Source organism: Podarcis melisellensis (assembly GCF_964234715.1).
Source record: "Podarcis melisellensis genome assembly, chromosome: 13".
In the NCBI taxonomy this organism is placed as follows: Eukaryota; Metazoa; Chordata; class Lepidosauria; order Squamata; family Lacertidae; genus Podarcis; species Podarcis melisellensis.
Window position 1 is genome coordinate 3,153,388 of NC_138545.1, and position 20,976 is coordinate 3,174,363.

The 20,976-nt window shown below is 51.8% G+C and overlaps 2 protein-coding genes across 2 annotated transcripts in view; one reads left to right on the forward strand and one right to left on the reverse strand.

The window, feature by feature from the left end:
* LOC309355870 (thialysine N-epsilon-acetyltransferase-like) overlaps positions 1-20,976 on the forward strand; it is a 218,871-nt gene that overhangs the window by 45,122 nt on the left and 152,773 nt on the right. The window lies entirely within an intron of this gene.
* FGF11 (fibroblast growth factor 11) overlaps positions 6,047-20,976 on the reverse strand; it is a 46,932-nt gene continuing 32,002 nt past the window's right edge. Inside the window, exons 2-5 of the mRNA XM_081887040.1 lie at positions 19,279-19,389; positions 17,227-17,330; positions 9,840-10,038; positions 6,047-6,723 (exon numbers count right to left, since the gene is read on the reverse strand). Coding sequence (XP_081743166.1) covers positions 6,602-6,723; positions 9,840-10,038; positions 17,227-17,330; positions 19,279-19,389 — 536 coding nt within the window. The 3' untranslated portion in view covers positions 6,047-6,601. The remainder of the gene's footprint in view (positions 6,724-9,839; positions 10,039-17,226; positions 17,331-19,278; positions 19,390-20,976) is intronic.

A 20,976-nucleotide genomic window follows, 5' to 3' on the forward strand; every position in this document is an offset into this window, starting at 1 on the left:
CCGGCTCGGCTGAACTTTGAGACCAAGTTGCCAGACTCTGGCAGGCAGCATTTATGAACCCGGTTCCAAAACGTGGGAATGGATCGTTGGAGAAACTGGAGCCGGAAGAAGAGAGGAGCAGGGATTGGGGAAACTGCGAGCCGGATCCTGTTCTGGAGTTTGGAATGGGGAGGAAAGGCCAGAGATGGAGCCACACTGGACTGGAGCCAAAACTATATATATACCGTATACATGGAAGAGGCGATAGGTTCCAGCCCAGCTTTGCGTCGGAAAAGGACTCCGGTTCAATCGCTAGGGGCAGATATAAGCAGCTCAGGAGAGCCCTGCTGGATCAGGCCAATAGCTCGCCCAATCACATAATCGTAGGGATCCCCAAAGGTCATCCACCTGAACCCCGCTGCAATGCAGGAATTTTTTGCCCGATGTGGGATTTGCACCCACAACCCTGAGGTTAAAAGTCTCACGCTCTACCAACTGAGCTAGTCTCTCTCCAGCATCTCGCCCTCAGAGTGGCCAAGCAGACGCCCATTATGTGAAACCAGGATTCGAACCCACGTCCGGCTCTCCCCTCCCGTGGCCCCTAACAACTGGCCTAACAACAGAGCCATTGTGGCTAGTAGCCGCCCCATAGCCTTTATCCTCACTGGGTTTCTCCAGTCCTCTTTTAACGCAGTTAGTTTGGTAGCCGTTGCCGCCTCAAGTGGCAGGGAGTTCCGCAGTTTAACAATGCGCAAAGAAATCTCGAATCTTCCAGCATTCAGCTGCGTGGGACGCCCACGAGTCGGAGCCAAGGAAGGAACCTTAAAAAGGTGGCCGGGGAGGAAATGCCCAGCGTGTCTGGATTGTAGAATGGTCGAGTTCGGAGGGGCACCTAGGGTTCATCCAGCCGCACCCCCCTGCAATGCTGACGAATCCCCAACAGGCGGCCACCCAAACCTCCGACGGACGAGAGATGTCACAGAGTTGTACAGTTGTAGTGGGCACCCCAAACGTCATCCATCCCAACCCTGCCTCCAGATACTCACAGAGACAAGCCAGGTAGAATAATAGAAACTTTCTTTTTTTATTATTATTTTCCAGAGTGCAGGACAAAAGGGGTGGGGTGGGGGGCAAGGAGACTCTCGGCCCATCGCACCAGGTTTATGGGAAGGGGAGGTTTTTAAGTTATTGCTGAGAGGGAGCCGGTTTCTCATGCAAGGGAGTCAGGGCCATAGGCAGAGAGGATTCCTGCAATTATTGCTTTTCTGTGCTGGTTAAAGGGGAGGGGGGAGGAGAAGGCGGGAGTGGGGGCGGAGCCAAGGAGGCCAAGCCCCGCCTCCTCCAGCGGTTGTCAAGCGTCCATGGTTTGTAGCAGAACGGTGGCACACATCTGGGAGCGAAAAGGTGGGGACTTTCCGATCCCAAAATTAAACATTCCTCAAAATGCATTTTTTCTGACTTCCGATCGAGACGGTGCAACTCAAACTCCCAAACAGGGAGATCTGAAATTTGGAGGGGAATTTATTTCCAAAATATTGGTTCTTCTGCAAAGAGATTTGAAATCCTATTTTTCCATTTCAGATCTGGAAGCAAAATGAAAAGGGTTTTGAAATCTGGGAATCGGGGAGTTTGCTTTTCATCAGTGCTTTTTTTGGGTGGGACACAGGGTTACGCAAACCCCTAAACGTTTTGCGAATCGTCGTACTTTTGTCCGTATACAGTCTTTTTATTTCCCCCAATTTGAACTATAAAACGGTGGTTTTCTGGAGTCAAAACGAGAGGAACTTCAGTAATCGTTGCAAGTTAGCCACAAGAGTGAAGCTATATTGAGAAAAAGTTAAATGATGATAAAAGTGTGTATTGGCAATAATTAATATGAAATTGAAATAAGGAATATATGGGAAGTCGGGCCTATAGTGTTAAGAGCAACTTGCGTTTTATGGTTTGCTAAGAAAAATTTGTGCTTATTGTTATTCCTGCGTGTAATCCTGTATCTGTGGGGGTTTTTTGGTTTTTTTTTTGCTGTATCAATTAAAAAGAGAGAGAGATTGAGCAGCCGCTTTTCAGAACATCCCAGTTCCTTAAAGGTAAAGGTAAAGGTACCCCTGCCCGTACGGGCCAGTCTTGACAGACTCTGGGGTTGTGCGCCCATCTCACTTAAGAGGCCAGGGGCCAGCGCTGTCCGGAGACACTTCCGGGTCACATGGCCAGTGTGACATCGCTGCTCTGGCGAGCCAGAGCTGCACACGGAAACGCCGTTTACCTTCCCGCTGGTAAGCGGTCCCTATTTATCTACTTGCACCTGGAGGTGCTTTCGAACTGCTAGGTTGGCAGGCGCTGGGACTGAGCAGCGGGAGCGCACCCCGCAGCAGGGATTCGAACCGCCGACCTTTCGATCAGCAAGTCCTAGGCGCTGAGGCTTTAACCCACAGCGCCACCTGTGTCCCCCCCAGTTCCTTAGCCCAATTCAAAATTAGTGGGGTTCTTTGGGCTGTTTTTAGGTTTATAACTTCTCCCCCAAATTTGATTTTTGTACTGGGCCGAGGAATTGGGATGTTCCAGAAAATCACATTCCCAGATTTCAGAATGGTTTTGCCCCCCCCCCCACAAGAAAAAAAGGGAGGGAATATACATGTTGCAGATTTCAAATCCGGCTCAGAAATCAGAGTGGGGTTTGGAACGATTTTTAATTCTGGAATCCCTTCACAGTCCAAAACGTGGAAGTGACCCAAGGGTCATTCAGACCAACCCCCTTGCAAGGCAGGAATCGAACTCGGAACCACGGAACCACGTTTGGGCCTGGCAACCTCTGGAGAAGTTGGAGAACGGAGGAGAGGAGAGGCGGAGGGAGGGAGGGAGGGAGGGAGGGAGGGAGAAAGGAGGCTGAGCGGAGAGAAGGGAGTGGGGAAGACCCAGGGAACCCCACAGACGGGTAGGCAGGCGAGGGGTGTTTGATGCCAAAGGAGACCAGGCAGAGTGGACTCCGAACCCTCGCTCTCCCCCGGCCCTGTCCTTCGGCTGAGGCATTAAGGTGGCTGGGAGGAAGGACATTATACAGAATTATATACACAGTACAGCCTTCAGATATAAAGTTTGCACGCACACAAAAAAAAAGGTGGGGGGGGAGGAAGAGGTTAGATTTCGAACCCGCAGCCTTTCACGCCAGCCAGTCGCTCTGAACCGCTTGCTTGGTACTGGTGCAATCGCGACGTCCATACATGCAAACACACACACACATAGGTGTTGAAGGTGAGGACGAGAAGGCTCTAGAGGAATTCATCCCCGGCAGTGAAATGATTAAAATAAAAATGGGGCGTTGTAGGGCCCATAAAGTTGGAAAAGAGACCACCCCCCGGGTCCACCCCCCCTGCGTTGCAGACTGAAGAATCCCAAATAGGTGGACCTCCAACCTCTGCTTAAAAACCTTGCGTGAATCAGAGACATAAGAGTTCCTGCAATTCCGGAATCGCAACTAAAGAAATGTAATCATAATAACAACCATCATTGGGTCCTTTTTGTCCGGATTATCAGAAAGCAAGCTTGCTCCCTCTCCTGTGATGGGACAGCCTTTCAGATACAGTGGTACCTCAGGTTACATATGCTTCAGGTTACAGATTCCACTAACCCAGAAATAGCGCTTCAGGTTAAGAACTTTGCTTCGGGATGAGGACAGAAATCGTGATCCGGCAGCGCGGCAGGCCCCATTAGCTAAAGTGGTGCTTCAGGTTAAGAACAGTTTCAGGTTAAGAACGGACCTCCGGAACGAATTAAGTACTTAACCCGAGGTACCACTGTATTTGATGACGGCTGCCGCACGTCTGAATCTACACAACTCCAATTGCTCAGGAGGAGAAAAAAGATGCTGCGATGTGTTGTGTGTGTGTGTTTGCGCATGGAAGAGATCATTTGCGCACAACCCCCCGAAATAGAAAACCAAGCAGCTCACTCAAAACATTGCACCAGTTGATCGATCCATGCGCTTCCCACTGGCCCTACACACCGCACACTGGTGGCCGGGCGGAGAATTGCTCCCCTGTGGGCCTTTTCCTTTTTCCGGGCAGCTGTCGCCCCCTTGTGGCCGCACCTTGCAAAGACACCGTTGCGCCCCTGCTGGATCCTCAGCAGAGAAATTCCTGAGTTCTCTTGAACCCTGTAGCCATTGGACAGGAGGGGATAAGGAGAGGGGGTCGGCCTGGTTTCAGACTCGAGGGCGGCAGCGGGTGCCAGGGACACCTATGGCTCTGGCTGGGCACGGTCACCGCCAGGAGGAAGACGAGATAGGTAGTCACTATGGCTCATTAAAGCGTCGGGCCTGATCGTGGAATCGTAGGGTCGGGACACCCCGAAGGGCATCTAGCCCAACCCGCCGCAGGGCAGGTCCCGCGTGCAAAGAATCCCCTGGATATCCCATTTGTTGGTCCCTTCCTGCTCTCTGTGGGCTGGACAGAGATCGGATCTCTCTTTCAAACATGGCTCAGTAAGGATGGAGCAGGGCGAGGCGAATTTGGAACCCGGGGCCAAGGGGTGGCGGGTGGGGAAGGCATTGCGGAACCCAGGCCCGGCTTTTTGGAAGAGGGTTTAAAGCAGCCTGGCGCCCCAGATGTTTTCGGACTATTCCCTGGGGGGCACCAGGTTGGAGGAGAACGGTCTAGTGGTTTCTGAGATTTGAACCCAGGACCCCAGGGCTTTTTTGTGGTGTGGGGGGCAGCTTAGCTCAGTGGCTGTGTGGAATCAGAACATGCGTCCATGGGTGGGCAGGAAGGATGGGGGAATGAGGAACAGGAAACACCCCCCCCCCCGTTCTCTAGCAGGGATCGGAGTTGGGACACCCCAAAGGTCATCCAGCCCAACCCCTGGCAACGGTCCCGGGTTCGTTTTCTGGGAGACAAACACAGGGCAATGCGAGATGCATTTTAAAACACGATTCCGCATTCATCCACTCCCCACCCTAGGGACCCCTCTGAACCCCACAATAAACCCTACCCCACCCCCTTGCAGAACACAGGTTCGAATTGGCTTATTCCCCCCAAACCCCGCTCAGTCTCGTTCATTTATGGCCTGATGAAATCCTGAAATCGGATTGGAGTATGGCGAATCTGGGCTCTGGGATGCAAGAAGAAGAGACAGGGTTGGGGTGTCAAAATGGTGGTGGGTTTTTTTGGGGGGGCGGGCGCAGAGTTTTATGGCATGCACCCTCCCCTGAGTTATTGGCTATTCGTTCCCCAATAAGGTCCATGCGCCAGGAAGATCATCGAGATGTTGCAAATTATGTTTTTTGGGGGGGTGTCCAGATTGCGACCTCCACCCCCGCAGGCCAGTATGACAGTGTCGCCACTCAGTGGCCAAATATGGTTATTGCATTTTCTTCTTTTGCAGTGGAAGCTGGGAAAACGCCCCTTGGCGTGAACGCAATGCTGCCACCCGGTGGCCGGAGGGGGGTATGACACTTGTTAGTTTCGCAGGCTGCAAAATGTTCTTGGTTCCTGATAGTGCAATGTCGGCCCCCGGTGGCTGAAATCAGAAATACAGTCTTCTTGCTGCAGAACACGGGGTAGTCCTTTGCATCACGAGTGTCCGGAACTGGCATTGCAATTTTTGTTTTGTTTTTTTGTGGGGGGACGGACAGTCATTACGTTTTTCATTTTAAAAAAGTGCCCACAAACGGAGAAAAAGATTCCACTTATATATTTTTTTCAATTGCTCCAAGAGAAGAGTGTTTAGATGGTTTCGCTTTGAAGGTTTCTCCCCAGTTTTTACATCCTGGGACCTTCTGGAGGCAGAAGACAGTCTCAGCTACCTGAGCTGGTTAAACCAAGAGTCAACTCGGGCCCCCCCCCCCCCATATAACCACCTGCCGCTGTTATTCACAAATCCTAAAAGACCAGCGGCGAAATTATATACATCCTGCAACAATTCCACATTGGAGAATGTCGCCCTCCGGTGGCGGAAAAGGGGATAGCACGGTTGTCACGAAATCGAAAAATCCCCCCCCTCCAAACCCCACCCCCCAGAGTAGGAAACTGTGTCGTTTTTCCATTGGCTGTTAGAAGAACGTCGACACGCTTCATTTAAAAACACTTCCCGCAATCCTTCTCCCTGAAGTTGTGCCGTCGGCTCCGGCAAAGACGTCTCACCGTTTTGGAAGACTGCTGTGGATCGGTTGGGTTGCAAAAAACGCCGCTTTTATCCCTGACGAGACGCAACAACTTCTGCAATAGGGAAGCCGGAAGCCCCATACACAGTGGATTTGTCACAGTTTGGAAGAAGAAAAATCCCGGCGTTGCAATGTCGCCCCCGTGTGGCCGGAGGCCGTATTGCACCTGTAAGCGCAAAACGGAAGACTTATTTCCCCCCCCCTCGTCCAAGTTGGCAGCCAACGATGGACCTCCTCCTTTCCCGGCCGGATCCTGTCCGGGTCCAAAGTCCCGCAGAGGCGGAAGACAGCGAGAGAGAAGGGGAGACACATCCTGAGAAAAAATGGAAGATCCGGAAAGGTGTGTTTGGGAAGGTGTTTCTCGGCCGGCGGCCGTCTCGGAGGTGTGTGTGGGGTTTGTGTGTGCAGGCGGCTTGCACGGGGGAAGTGGGGGGCGGAGGAGAAGGGGCACCCCCCCATTCCTCGGGGCTACGTGGCTTCCGCCTTGGAGATCTCTTTGACGGGCGCGGCGGCGGCACCGGCCTCCTCTGACTTCTTCCCCAGGACCGGCTCCACCACGTTGTGTAAGGAAGGCTCGCGATACAAGGCCACTGCGGAGGAAGAAAGGGGGAAGGGGTTAAAACGGCGCCGGACTACAATTCCCATCGGCTCCCAGTCGCGGGGGACCAGAGTGGCTCCTCCCGTGAAGGAAGACCTCGCCTGGGCTCCAGGAATTTCTCTAAGCCGCGTGCCTCTTTGGGCAAAGGCGGCAGAGCTGTGCGGCGCGCAGTTACCATATTTTTCACCCCATATGGCGCACCTAGTTTTTTTGGGGGGAAATAAAGGGGAAAAATTATTTCCCCCCAGGCGCGGGGCTGGGGTGGGGGAAGCCAGAGTTTCCCAGCCCCCAGAACAGGCTGCTCTCCGCAAGCCGTGGGACTGCTCAGCGCGCCCGGGCTTCAGGATAGCGGCAGCTCTGCACAAGCCGTGGGAGCCCGGCGGGAACTCCCGTGGCCTCCCAAGGCTTGCGGATAGCTTCCTGAAGCCTGGAGAGTGAGAGGGGTCGGTGCGCACTGAAGCCTCTCGCTCTCCAGGCTTCAGCAAAAGCCTGCATTCACCCCATAGGACGCACACACATTTCCCCTTCATTCTTGGAGGGGGAAAAGTGCATCCTATAGGGCGAAAAATACGGTGAACGGCGGAACTCCCTGCCACAGGAGGCGGCCACCAAAATTGGCAACTTCCCTTTAGATATTTGAAGATGGCTCTCCGATCTCCTCTTTTCCAGGCTAAACACCCTCAACTGTTTCTTTTTCAAGCCCCGGTCATCCTTCCAGCTTGTCCGTTTCCTCCTTCGTACAATAAACCTGTGGCTCAAAAACCGGACTAATCCTAGCCTGTTTGCCACGCTGCAGTAATTCTGGTTTGCTCACGAGTCAGTAGCGAGGTTGGTTGGCTTCGGAGAAAGTCTACACCGGATCCCTGATGGAAGGAGGAAACGGTCTGGATTTAGGTTTGATGCATAGCTGTCAACTTTTCCCTTTTCTTGCGAGGAATCCTATTCGGAATAAGGGAATTTCCCTTAAAAAAAGGGGGGAATGTTGACAGCTATAGCTTGATGAGGCCCTAAGCTACTGAAGGTAATGGGGCCCTTGATATGTCCAGCTGTCCTTTGTCAACAATAAATTGTCGCTGTTTTTTGTGTGTTGAATATATGCTCTATGGTCATTTATGGACCTCATAGGTATCTAATGCCATTTGCCCATGTTGCCCTGCAACCAGTCCATGCAGAATGTAGGCACCCTATATATAGAAAGGAGCAAACCCGTGATATTTTAGGGGGCAGGCGAGCAGGCGGGACCCACGACCTACATCCTAGGAGCCTACACAACACAAAACCCTGTTGCTGTAAGTTTTATTTGTTTTTTATCTTATATTTTGGGACGTGGGTGGCGCTGTGGGTTAAACCACAGAGCCTAGGACTTGCCGATCAGAGGGTCGGCGGTTCAAATCCCCGCAATGACGGGGTGAGCTCCCGTTGCTCGGTCCCTGCTCCTGCCCACCTAGCAGTTTAAAAGCACGTCAAAGTGCAAGTAGATAAATAGGTACCGCTCTGGCAGGAAGGTAAATGGCGTTTTCATGCGCTGTTCTGGTTCGCCAGAAGCGGCTTAGTCATGCTGGCCACATGACCCGGAAGCTGTACGCCAGCTCCCTCGGCCAATAAAGCGAGATGAGCGCCGCAACCCCAGAGTCGTCCGCGACTGGACCTAACGGTCAGGGGTCCCTTTACCTTTTTATCTTATATTTTGGAAACGTACATCCAGTTCCCCCCCTTTAAATTTCTTGGGGCCCCCGAGAGAGTGGAGCCCTAAGCTATGGCTTGCTTAGCTTATACAGTGGTACCTCAGGTTACATACGCTTCAGGTTACAGACTCTGCTAACCCAGAAATAGTACCTCGGGTTAAGAACTTTGCTTCAGGAGGAGAAAAGAAATTGTGCTCCGGCGGCGCAGCGGCAGCAGGAGGCGCCATAGGCTAAAGTGGTGCTTCAGGTTAAGAACAGTTTCAGGTTAAGAACGGACCTCCAGAACGAATTAAGTACTTAACCCGAGGTGCCACTGTACGTAAATCCGGCACTGGCCCTCTGCCCTGTCCATTATCTCTTATTAACAAATAAGATTTAGAGTCCGTTTCTCAGGACTCTCTCACCTATGCATCTAAAATAGCCTCCCCCCCCCCCGCATCTGAAGCAACTAGGAGGAAGATGCAAGGACAGACCGGCTCAGAGGAAGGCTGGGAGCAGATCGGAGCTTTCATTCACGGCTGTGCAAGACTCCCTGGTCCTGAATGGGGCAACTGTGCCCCTGAAGGACCAGGTGCGCAGCCTGGGAGGCATTTTGGACTCACAGCTGTCCATGGAGGCACAGGTCAGTTCTGTGTCCAGGGCAGCTGTCTGCCAGCTCCATCTGAGACACAGGATGAGACCCTCCCTGCCTGCAGACTGTCCGGCCAGAGTGGCGCATGCTCTGGTTATCTCCCGCTTGGACTACTGCAATGCGCTCTACGTGGGGCTACCTTTGAAGGTGACCTGGAAACTGCAACTAATCCAGAATGCGGCAGCTAGACTGGTGACTGGGAGCGGCCGCCAGGACCACATAACACGGGTCTTGAAAGACCTACATTGGCTCCCAGTACGTTTCCGAGCACAATTCAAAGTGTTGGTGCTGACCTTTAAGGCCCTAAACGGCCTCAGTCCAGTAGGCCTGAAGGAGCGTCTCCACCCCCATCATTCTGCACGGACACTGAGGACCAGCTCTGAGGGCCTTCTGGCGGTTCCCTCATTGCGAGAAGCAAAGCTACAGGGAACCAGGCAGAGGGCCTTCTCGGTGGTGGCGCCCGCCCTGTGGAACGCCCTCCCATCAGATGTCAAAGCAATAAATAACGACCTGACATTCAGAAGACATCTTAAGGCAGCCCTGTTCAGGGAAGTTTTTAATCTGTGATATTTTAGTGTATTTTTGGTTTTTATGGAAGCCGCCCAGAGTGGCTGGAGAGGCCCAGCCAGATGGGCGGGGTACAAATAATAAATTATTATTATTATTATTATTATTATTATTATTATTATTATTATCACGCGCGCCGGGAGCAGAGGCGACGCCAGAGATCACTCGCACGGCATCGAGACCCGGGGCTTCCTCTCCCAAACGCGCCCCCCCGCCTCTGCTCACCTTCCAGCAGTTTGGGCAGGAAGTGGGCGGCGGCTTTGGTCTTCTTGACTCGGTTTCCCTTCATCACCTGCCCCTCCTTGTTGATGCCCAGGTACCACGACCGCCCAGACTCCCTCTGGCGGTAGAGCGTGGAGGAATACATGACGTAATAGTTCTCAAAGACGCACTCCTTGAAACGGCACTCGGCGGTGAAGTGTGTCTGGAGGGGGGAGAGGTTTATTATATTCATTGATTTTAAAAAAGACATTGATATACTGCTCTCTATAAATGTGCCTGCATTGGTGGTTCACTGGTAGAATTCTCGCCTGCCACGCGGGAGGCCTGGGTTCGATTCCCGGCCAATGCAACAGTGTTTTAGGGACACGGGTGGCGCTGTGGGTTAAACCACAGGGCCTAGGACTTGCCAATCAGAAGGTCAGCAGTTCGAATCCCTGCAACGGGGTGAGCTCCCGTTGCTCGGTCCCTGCTCCTGCCAACCTAGCAGTTCGAAAGCACGTCAAAGTGCAAGTAAATAAATAGGTACCGCTCCAGCGGGAAGGTAAACGGCGTTTCCGTGCGCTGCTCTGGTTCGCCAGAAGCGGCTTCGTCATGCTGGCCACATGACCCGGAAGCTGTACGCCGGCTCCCTCGGCCAGTAAAGCGAGATGAGCGCTGCAACCCCAGAGTCGGCCGCAACTGGACCTAATGGTCAGGGGTCCCTTTATCTTTACCTTTACTCTATAAATATGTGCAGGGGTTAAGAGAGAGACCAGGGTTCGAATCTCGCTCCGAAGCTCGCTGATTGACTTTGGGCCAGCCTGAGATACATCACGGGGTTGTTGTGGCTGGGGCAAAGCAGATGGAAGGGTGGGGTGCAAATAAAATAATAATAATAATAATAATAATAATAACCACCTCCATCGTTCTGCCTGGACACTGAGGTCCAGCTCCAAGGGCCTTCTGGTGGTTCCCTCCCTGCGAGAAGCCAAGTTACAGGGAACCAGGCAGAGGGCCTTCTCAGTGGTGGCACCCGCCCTGCGGAACTCCCTCCCACCAGATGTCAAAGAGAAAAACTACCACCAGACTTTAAGAAGACATCTGAAGGCAGCCCTGTTTAGGGAAGCTTTTAATGTTTAATAGGTTATTGTATTTTAGTGTTCTGTTGGAAGCTGCCCAGAGTAGCTGGGGAAACCCAGCCAGATGGGTGGGGTATAAATAATAAATTATATTATTATTATTATTTTGGGAACTATTTATGCCCACTTGAACTCCTTGGAAAAAAGGTGGCCGACAAATGATATGATCAAATAAAGGAAATCACAGCTGCTTACAACAATTGTACAGAAAACCGTATGATAAAAAACCATATCAAATGTTAAAACCAGAAATCAGCTAGCCATTGTGCCAATACAGTGGTCCCTTGGTTCTCAAACGCCTTGGTTCTCAAACAACTTGGAACCCAAATGCTGCAAACCCGGAAGTAAGTAACTGGTTTGCGAACTTTTTCCGGAAGCCGAAAGTGCTCCGTTTTGAGTGTTACGCTGAAGTCTGCCTGTTTTTGCTATTTATTTTGCGTTTTTGCGGCTTTTTGTTATGTTTTTGTGACTGTGTGGAACCCGGTTCAGCTACTGATCCATTGTGTGACTGCAGCACATTGTTTATTGCTTTCATTTTATGGATCAATGGCCTTGTTAGATAGTAAAATTCATGTTAAATTACTGTTTTAGGGGTTGTTTTCCAAAGCGTGGAACGGATTAATCCATTTTGCAATACTTTCTATGGGAAAGCGTGCCTTGGTTTCGGAATGCTTCGGTTTTGGAACTGACTTCTGGAACGGATTAAGTTTGAGAACCAAGGTACCACTGTATTTATTCTTACATATGCCTGGCACTAACCACTTACATATGCCTGGCAGAACAGAAAAATTTTCAGCGGGCCTTTAAAAGTTGGCCCTGACATTGGCTGCCGAATTTCTATTGGCAGGGAGTTCCACAGGCTGATGACACTAAAGGCTTGGTTTTTGCTGTGATTCCTGCATTGGACTAGAAGATGCCTTTCAGCTGTACAGCTCTATGCATATTGATGGCGCTGCGTAAGAAAATGTTTTATTTCATCGCTGCGAACAATCAAACAATGTATACAACAGATCAACCATTAAAATGTATATATATAAAATCAACTATTTTGAAACCATTATAAACCCTTCTGGCTCTCTTGGAGGAAAAGCTGTAGATGTGATAAAATACTACCATGAAAAGAGGGGAAAAAAACCATTTATGAAAACACTGGCTTGTTTTGACAGCTGCCTGCCACTAGGTGGCGCTGCCCAACACCAGATGGACACCCTTATTAGATCACCCACAGGGACTGTGGGTCTCCCCAGGTTACCTGGGTCCCCATCCCAGAATCGTGAGGCCGAAGGCGCCAACGGATCCATAACGTTAATGAGAGCAAAGTGTCCCAGCCGATAAAGCACCCTAGCTACTTTTATTCCCCCCCCCCAAGCGGCCAGCCGCCATCATTTTCACTGCCAAATTTCTTCAAAGCTGTTTAATTGGCATTAAAAGGGTGTCTTAAGACTCGCCAAGAGATCTGTGGGGGAGGGAGGAGGAAAAATCCCTCCCAAGAGATTTCCGCAGGGATAAGGAGATGGGGAGGTTATTTCACCCCACAGATGAGGCTGCATTTTAATGTTGTATTTTAATCTTGTTTTTAAGTTGTATTCATTCAACTTGTTTTTATTATTGCTTGTTAGCTACCCTGAGCCCGGCCTTGGCTGGGGAGGGCGGGGTATAAATAAAAATATTATTATTATTATTATTATTATTATTATTATTATCACCTGCCCTCAAAGCAGTCAACCAGATTAACTCTTCCTTTATGCATCTATAATAATCATTAATCAATTTTAAAACATCCCTTTTCCAGTAGCTCTTGAATAATCCTATTCCCTCCCAGGCAACCTTATTGTAGCATAGGGAACCTCAGTCCTGGGTGCAGAATGTGGCCCTTCAACCCTGGGGAGCCTCCCTGGCCACGCCCCCTGCCCCAAGCCAAACCCCTCTCTGCTCCTGATTGGCACCTCCCTTAAGTGCCCCCCCCAGCTGTGCTTAATCTCTGATCCCAGGACAGAGAGGGGTGTGTCAAGAGAGAATTCATATTCATGGCTCCACCCACTTTTGCCTTTGGCTCCGCCCAACACAGGCAAATGGCCCTCACGAGCCTTCCGGAAAGGGAATGTGGCTCTCCGGCTGAAAGGTCCCCGAGGCGTCGGGAGAGCTACCGCTGCGCTCAGGTCCTGTTTGGGGGAACCTGTGAAAATCGGACACTGGATTGGTTGGGCCTATTTGGTGCACGGTTAAACGGTGGAACTCACTGCCACTGGAAGCAGTGACAGCCACCAGCCTGGGCGGCTTTAAGAAAGGACAGGGCAAGAAGGAATAACGTAAAAGGGGAGATTAAGAAATGATAGGATGCGAAGATACAAACCGGGAAACCAGGAAGCGGGAGGGAGGGAAGTGGACGCTTGGAGGAGCAATATATAAGGTGAATTTCAAGAGTACAGTGGGCACTCGGGTTGCGAACGTGATCCAGGTGGGATGCACGTTCGCAACCCTCAGCGACACCTCTGGGCACGCGTGGGTTGCGATTCGGCGTTTCTGCGCATGCGCAAAGTGCGATTTAGGGCTTCTGCGCATGCGCGACGGCCAAAACCTGGAAGTAACCTGTTCCGGTACTTCCGGGTTTCCGCAGGTCCGTAACCTGAAAAAACGCAACCTGAAGGGTCTGTAACCCGAGGTATGACTGTATGTTGAAACGGAAGAAATGGAAAAGCAATAAAAATGTTATAAAAAGGAAGAAAGGAAGGAAGGAAGGAAGGAAGGAAGGAAGGAAGGAAGGAAGGAAGGAAGGAAGGAAGGAAGGAAGCCTCTTTGTGACCCCCTGGACCAGAGCACGCCAGGCCCTCCTGTCTTCCACTGCCTCCCGCAGTTTGGTCAAACTCATGCTGGTAGCTTCGAGAACACTGTCCCACCATCTCGTCCTCCGTCTTCCCCTTCTCCTTGTGCCCTCCATCTTTCCCAGCATCAGGGTCTTTTCCAGGGAGTCTTCTCTTCTCATGCGGTGGCCAAAGTCTTGGAGCCTCAGCTTCAGGATCTGTCCTTCCAGTGAGCACTCAGGGCTGATTTCCTTCAGAATGGAGAGGTTTGATCTTCTTGCAGTCCATGGGACTCTCTCCTCTACAGCACCAGAATTCAAAAGGATCTAAAACCCCTTTAAATTCTGGCCTCAAAATGCATAGTGCATACAGAAGAATGGAGGATATTTGCCTCCATGCCTTTGTGCATTGCCTTCCCTCGCCTCTCCTTATGCGGATTCTCCTCTTCTTTTTGGGGGTGTCCCGAGAGCCTATTTCTCCCTCTCCCCGGCTGTGGTGCCCCCCTTCTCCTGCGCCCTCGCCTGCCCGCCTGCCTGCCCTCCGTCCCTCCCTCCGCCTCTCTCCCTCGCTCTCACAAACCCAAGCAGCCAGGCATCACTTTCTGCCACGCTCATCCTTTCTGACAGGCACCATCTTCCCAGGGAAAACTCCCTCCCTGTCAGCTGTTCCACGCTCCCCGCCGGATCGGGGTCACCTCTCCAGGCGGCGGATAAATGATTCATCGCGCCCCCCCAACCCTCGCCGCCTCCCCCGGCCCCCAACCTGCACTCTGGGCCTCCCAATCCAACCTCCCTCTCTGTTTTAGGAACCCCTCCAAAAAACGCCACCCCTCCGAGGCGGTCGCTGCCAGGACTTTGCCCACAGATGTGTCGCTTGGGCATGGGCCACACTGCTGCAAGCAGGGCACTTCCCGGCGAGAGGAGTAAAAGGTGGGGGGTCAGGGCACCTCAACATCTGCCGGGCCAGGGGACGAGAAAGGGGTGCCCAGAGGAAGGTCGGCTGATCCTGGCAGCCGGCCGACTTTTAGAAAAGACACTGTTTTATATCAGACGGTGAGCACTTATGGGGTCCTCTCTGCGAGATCACATTCACCCGGTGCTATACCAGCTGCACTGGCTCCCGGTGGAGTACAGGATCAGGTTTAAGGTGCTGGTTTTGACCTTTAAAGCCCTATATGGCCCAGGACCCTCGTACCTACGGGACCGCCTCTCCTGGTATGCCCCATGGAGGAACTTACAGTCTTCAGACAAAAACATCCAGGAGATCCCGGGCCACAGGGAGGTTAGGCTGGCCTTGACCAGAGCCAGGGCCTTTTCAGCCGTGGCCCCGATCTGGTGGAATGCTCTGTCCCAAGAGACCAGGGTCCTGCGGGACCTGACATCTTTCTGCAGGGCCTGCAAGACAGAACTGTTCCACCATTCCTTTGGCCAGGGCACAGCCTGACTCCCTCCTTTGGCAATCTCCACATAACTCTAGTCCAATGGTTGCCATCAATTTGATTTGAATTAATTTTATAATGAAATGATTTTAGAATGTGTATCATTTTATTGTTGTTAGCCGCTCTGAGCCCGGCTGTGGCTGGGGAGGGCGGGATATAAATAAAAAATTATTATTATTATTTGAAGCACATCTACCTTCCAAGCGCTTGATTTGCTCTCTCAAGTGAACTCTGGGAACTGTAGTTTCCTGGGAACTATAGTTTCCCGGCACCCTTGGCTAACGGAGGCTCCTCCTGGGATTGTTTTTTTTGTAGGAATGCCCTTTGCTTTGCAGCCGAGATTGGTGGCAGATGGAAGGAAGCGCTGGCACGTTGTTAAACTGCGGAACTCCCTGCCACAGGATGTTGTGCTGCCCCCCCGCCAGGTGTGAATATCTTGGTCCATAACGGTTGGTACGGATGACGGACGGGGGCTGTGTTGTCTTCTTCTGCCTGTCCCCGTTCCCAGCAGCCCTCTTGGGTGCTCAGTCGGAAGAGCACGATAGTCTTCGACGCAGGGTTCTGGGTTCGAGTTCCACATTGGGCAAAAGATTGCTGCATTGCAGCGGGTTGGACTAGATGAGCCTTGGGGGTCCCTTCCGACGCTGCCGTTCTGCGATCATGGGTCGATCTGCAGACGGGTCTCCGGATTTTAAGGCAGGGAGGGTTTTGTTTTTTTTGCACAGGAACCCGTGAAACGAATCATGTACAGTAATTATTTCCCAGGGAGGGGAATACTCCCCCCCCCCTCTCTCTGAACTGCAATTAGCAGCTGCCCTCTTTAACGAGGCCTCTGGAGAGAGAATTCCCTGACCCCAATTGGAAGGGAGCGCATCGCTTCCCCAACCCCACATCCGACCCCCTCGCCACCTGCCTGGGCCCATCAAGCTTCCTCTCGGTCAGCCGCCCCAGCCCTTGAGCTCGGACAACCTCCTTGACCCCCACTAAGCACACGGCGAAAAATGTCAGAGTGTGTGGGGCCGCTTGAGGCTGCTGGAGCGGTTCCTACCTGTTGGGTTTCTTTGTGGGGGAACTCCTAGACCGAGCGGGGCCTACCCTACAGACTCCCTCTTGTTGAGTCCGAAGGGACCCCCAGTGGTCATCCAGCCCAACCCCGGGCAATGCGGGAATCTCAGCTAAAGCATCCCTGACAGATGGCCGTCCAACCTCTGCTTAAAAACCTCCAAGGAAGGGGAGTCCACCACCTCCCGAGGGAGACCATTCTGGCTCTTACGGCCAGGAAATTCGTCCTGAGGTTTAGTGGGGAGGGACGCAGGTGGCGCTGTGGGTTAAACCACAGAGCCTAGGACTTGCCGATCAGAAGGTCGGCGGTTCGAATCCCTGCGGCGGAGTGAGCTCCCATTGCTTGGTCCCTGCTCCTGCCAACCTAGCAGTTTGAAAGCACATCAAAGTGCAAGTAGATCAATAGGTACCGCTCCGGCGGGAAGGTAAACGGCGTTTCCGTGCGCTGCTCTGGTTCACCAGAAGCGGCTTAGTCACGCTGGCCACATGACCTGGAAGCTGTATGCCGGCTCCCTTGGCCAATAAAGTGAGACGAGCACCACAACCCCAGAGTTGTGTCAGGGGTCCCTTTACCTTTACCTAACATATTGGAGCAATCTCATGCATCTAAAGCACTTTTTGGGACGTGAGAAGAGCTTGCTGGATCAAACCAGTGGCCCTGCTAGCCCAGCAAACCAATGAAAAAAACCTGCAATCAGGATTCGAACGCAGGACTGGCACTCTCCCCTTCTGCACATTCTAGCAACTGGCATTCGGAAGCATTGCTTTCTTTCGACCACAGAGGCCGCTGACAGCCCTCTCCCCCTCCTCTGCAAATTTGCCCTGTCCTCTTTTAAAGCGGCCCACCGCCTTCTCCTTTGTGGTGAGTTCCGCAGGTTCAGCTGCACAAAAAGGTACTTTCTCCCCCCGTCCCATCCCGAATTTTCCAGCGCCCGTCGGCACGAGGAATCGAACCCCCCCTGGATACTCACAGAGGTATAGAGGTAGCCCTCAGCGTTCATGGCGACGTACTGGCCCGATTTGGTGCTCTGGATCGCGACCACGCGTAGCCCCACCGGGATCAGGTTGAAGAGGGCTGCGGGGAGAGAGGCAGAAAGGAGGTCGCTGTCAACACCAAATGAAGAACAGGAAGAGGGTTTTTTGGGGGGTCAAGAATAGGGGTCAGCTAACAGATTTACCCCACCCCCGCCCCCTAGTTGTCAGAAGGCTTTTCTAACTGGGGAAGGGGGTTTCCGCCAAAAAAACTGTCCATTTCCATTTCTAACGCTTCCCCTTCTCAAGGTCCGATCTTCGCACATTAACTTTGAAAGGAGCTACTAGCCCTTGTGAAAATTCGTGGTATCCGAGTGCGAATGCAACATTCCAAATGCAATTTTCAAAAATTCGCTTAATTATGCTTTCTAAAAAATCTACGCGTTGCTCGATTGCGAGGAACCGAGCCGAAAACTTTGCAGCGGTTTCCAAAAAAGATAAAATAATACAATCGTTGGTAAAAAAAAGAGACAGTATACAAAAGCTCTCAAAAGAGTTAAAATAAAAACAGGTTAAAACCTTGCTTAATATTCGCTTTTTTTGCAAGGCTTTCCCCGCAACTTAATGCTCCTTTCCTCATTTATTTTCACAGGTATACACCTTTCCAAACACCTTCTTAGTTTGGAGAGGTTTGTTGCGGACAACGCAGGAGTGCCAAATTCAAAACACGGTTCTGGTTCGAGAAGCGAGGATCTGGGTCGTTTCTCGGTGGAACCGAATTCTTCCCCCCTATCCTAGTTGGGAGCCTGGACCCGTGTGCACTTTAGAGAGAATCCTAGAACCACAGAACCGTGCAGCTGGAAGGGGACCCCCTGAGGTCATCAGCCCAACCCGCTGCAACGCAGGAACCATGGCTTAGGAACCCTAGAACGGCAGGTGGCCAACATCTGCTGAAAAACCTCCGAGGAAGGAGAGAATAAATATTGGGGGGCCAGAGAAGGACCCCCATGGGCAGAACTTGTGAATTCTGCTGGCGGCAGCGGCAGCAGGAGGAGGAACTCGAAGAAGGGTTCCTTTGGAAAGGAACTCAGACTACGGGGAGCGAGTTCGAGGTGGGCGGCAGGCAGACCTTCCGAGAGCCTCGGCTTCCTTTAAATGCGAGAGCACGAGGGGGCGAGGGGGGGTGGCGAGATTTGCTGTGGCCGTGGCTGCCGCTAGCCTCCCCACGGTTTCGTATTCGGGTCTAGCGCAGGGTGGAGGGGAGCGTTAGCTGGAAGCAGCCCAGGACGGGATGAAATGCAAGGAGCAGGGATCATCAATCATGTGTCCTCTGAGGACGGGCCGGCTCAATTATGCTCAGATAGAGAGCCAGGAATGGATGGGAAGAGAAGGCGGGAGGAAGGGAAGACAGATGGTGCAAGCCAGCGAGGGACTGAGCCAGGGAGGCTGCGGCTGCAGATGGGGGGCCGTGTGGTCAGGCGAGAGGGACCCAGATCCAGCCCCCTGGGGGAAAGTACAGGCAGGATTTAATTCACAAATGGCGAGGGAATATATCCCAGGTCTTGTCCCAAACCGGAGCCAGCATAGGCTATGACACCCCCTGCCCAAAAAAGGACCCAACCGGCAGGTGGAGGGCCCAAATATTTCTGAGTCGTTGGCTGACCCCCTGCGCGGTTGCGTTACACGGGTTGGGATGGGTGACCTTTGGGGTTCCCTTCCGGCGGTACGGTTCTGAGGCAGCCTCCTCCTTCTCTGACTCTGCGAACTCGGCATGGAAACACCCTGAGATCTTGTGATGAAAAAGGTATATGATTCTAATAAATAAAATGAATAAGGCGTTGGCTCTTTGGCGCCACCTGCTGTCTGGCTCCCTTCCTCCCGCCCTACCCCTGCTGGAAAGGGACTAAGCGGAAGCCTCCTGCCCCGATCCGTTCGGGGATGTGCAGGTGGAGGGTCAGAGCTTTCTCCAGATCTCCTGCCGGGGCTTTGGGCGATGGACGTGGGTCAGGCGAGGGGTTCCCCCGGCCCCCGGCCCCGCCAGCTGCCCTTACTGAAGCCGTTGGTGTCCTCTCTGGTGCCGTCAATACTGCCGTCGGGGTGGACCTGGAGATAGTAGCCGTGCCTGCAGAAGAGTTTGGTGACGATGCCTTTCAGCTGCGGCTCTGCACCGGAACGGGGGTGGGAAAGAAGCGAGACATGGTAAGAAACAACACTTCCGTCTTCCCATGTGAACCGACGCAGACCCTCCAATCGCCGTCTAAGGCCTTTCTCTGCGTGCCCCCAATCTCCACAGGGAAGCCCGGAGGGTGGCGGCAAGAGAGCGGGGCCTTTTCCGTAGTGGCTCCCTATTTGCGGGATGTTTTCCCCAGAGAGGCTCGCCGGCCACCATCCTCACATATTCATTCATTCATTCTTTTATTTCCCTAGTTAAAACAATGCTCAAGGCGGCTTCCAACAGGACAAGATTTACACAATCAGCAACACAACAAAAATCATAAACAATAAATAAAACACATTAAAATGAATGCACAACCAAATGGAAAACAATTTCCACACAAATCATAAAATCTAAAACTAAGAATATAGCATTAATATCAACCGCAATTTAAAATGACATAGATGAAAAAATAAAAGCAATTAAACAACAACAACAACAACAATAATAATTTATTATTTGTACCCCGCCCATCTGGCTGGGTTTCCCCAGCCGCTCTGGGCGGCTTCCAACAAAGATGAAAAATACATCAAAAACAAACCAAACCAAACACAAAAACATATCTTTTGGCACTGGTCAAAAACGTTTCTTTTCCGCCAGGCTTACGCTTCAGCCCCACTGAGATTTGAACCCAGGCCTTTGCAGCCTGAAACACGAAGCATTGTGTTGCAGAAGCCTCCCCTCCTTCGCTCAGAAAACTGCAGAGGTGGAGGGCATTTGTGAAAACACAACGAAAAACTGTACAGCACCTAGCACGGCGCATTGCAATTCCTGCCATGCGCATTCGGACAAACGATTAAGGCTACTGCCTGATGCAGGCCAAATCTTGTCTAATGTCCTTAGCAGCCCTAAACGTTTTGCAATGGTGCAATCATGTCAGTTTTTCATTTTTCAAGATGCACGTCCGTCCCCCTTCCTTTAGTCTCATTCCCCCTACCACTGTGCTCCTCCGAAACCCACTTCAATATGCCAACACGAGGCATCTAGAACCGGACACGACCAACTCCAGACGGTCAGCCCTGCTCCTGTTAAAGTGTGGAGAAACTGGGATTTCATTAATGCGGCCTGGAATCGTGTTAAGGCTTTTTGGCTGCTGCATCACGCCGGTGGCTCAAGCTTAGAATCCTAAAAATTGCACTACAAGTCGTAGTTTAATGGTGAACTCCGGACATAATGGAGATGTAAAAGGTTTGGATTATCGTAAAAGATGCAGGAGGAAACAACACGACCCACAAAGGGGAGCAAGGGAGGTCCAGGAGATTCTTTAGAATTTTGTTTCTCTGTTGCACGTTCGATATGTGACTGTAAAGGTTTAATCTGAAAAACCAGCCAACTAACCAACCAAACAAATACCGTATTTTTCGATCCATAAGACGCACCTAGTTTTTAGAGGAAGAAAGGGGGAAAGCTCAGTTTTTTCGAGGATCAGCTCAAAGTTGTTGAGCTTTCTTTGCAAAGGGAAAAAATCCTGGTTTTGCGCGGTTCGACTCACTGTTCTGCAGCTTCTTTAGGAAAGGAGAGCCGTTTCTACAGT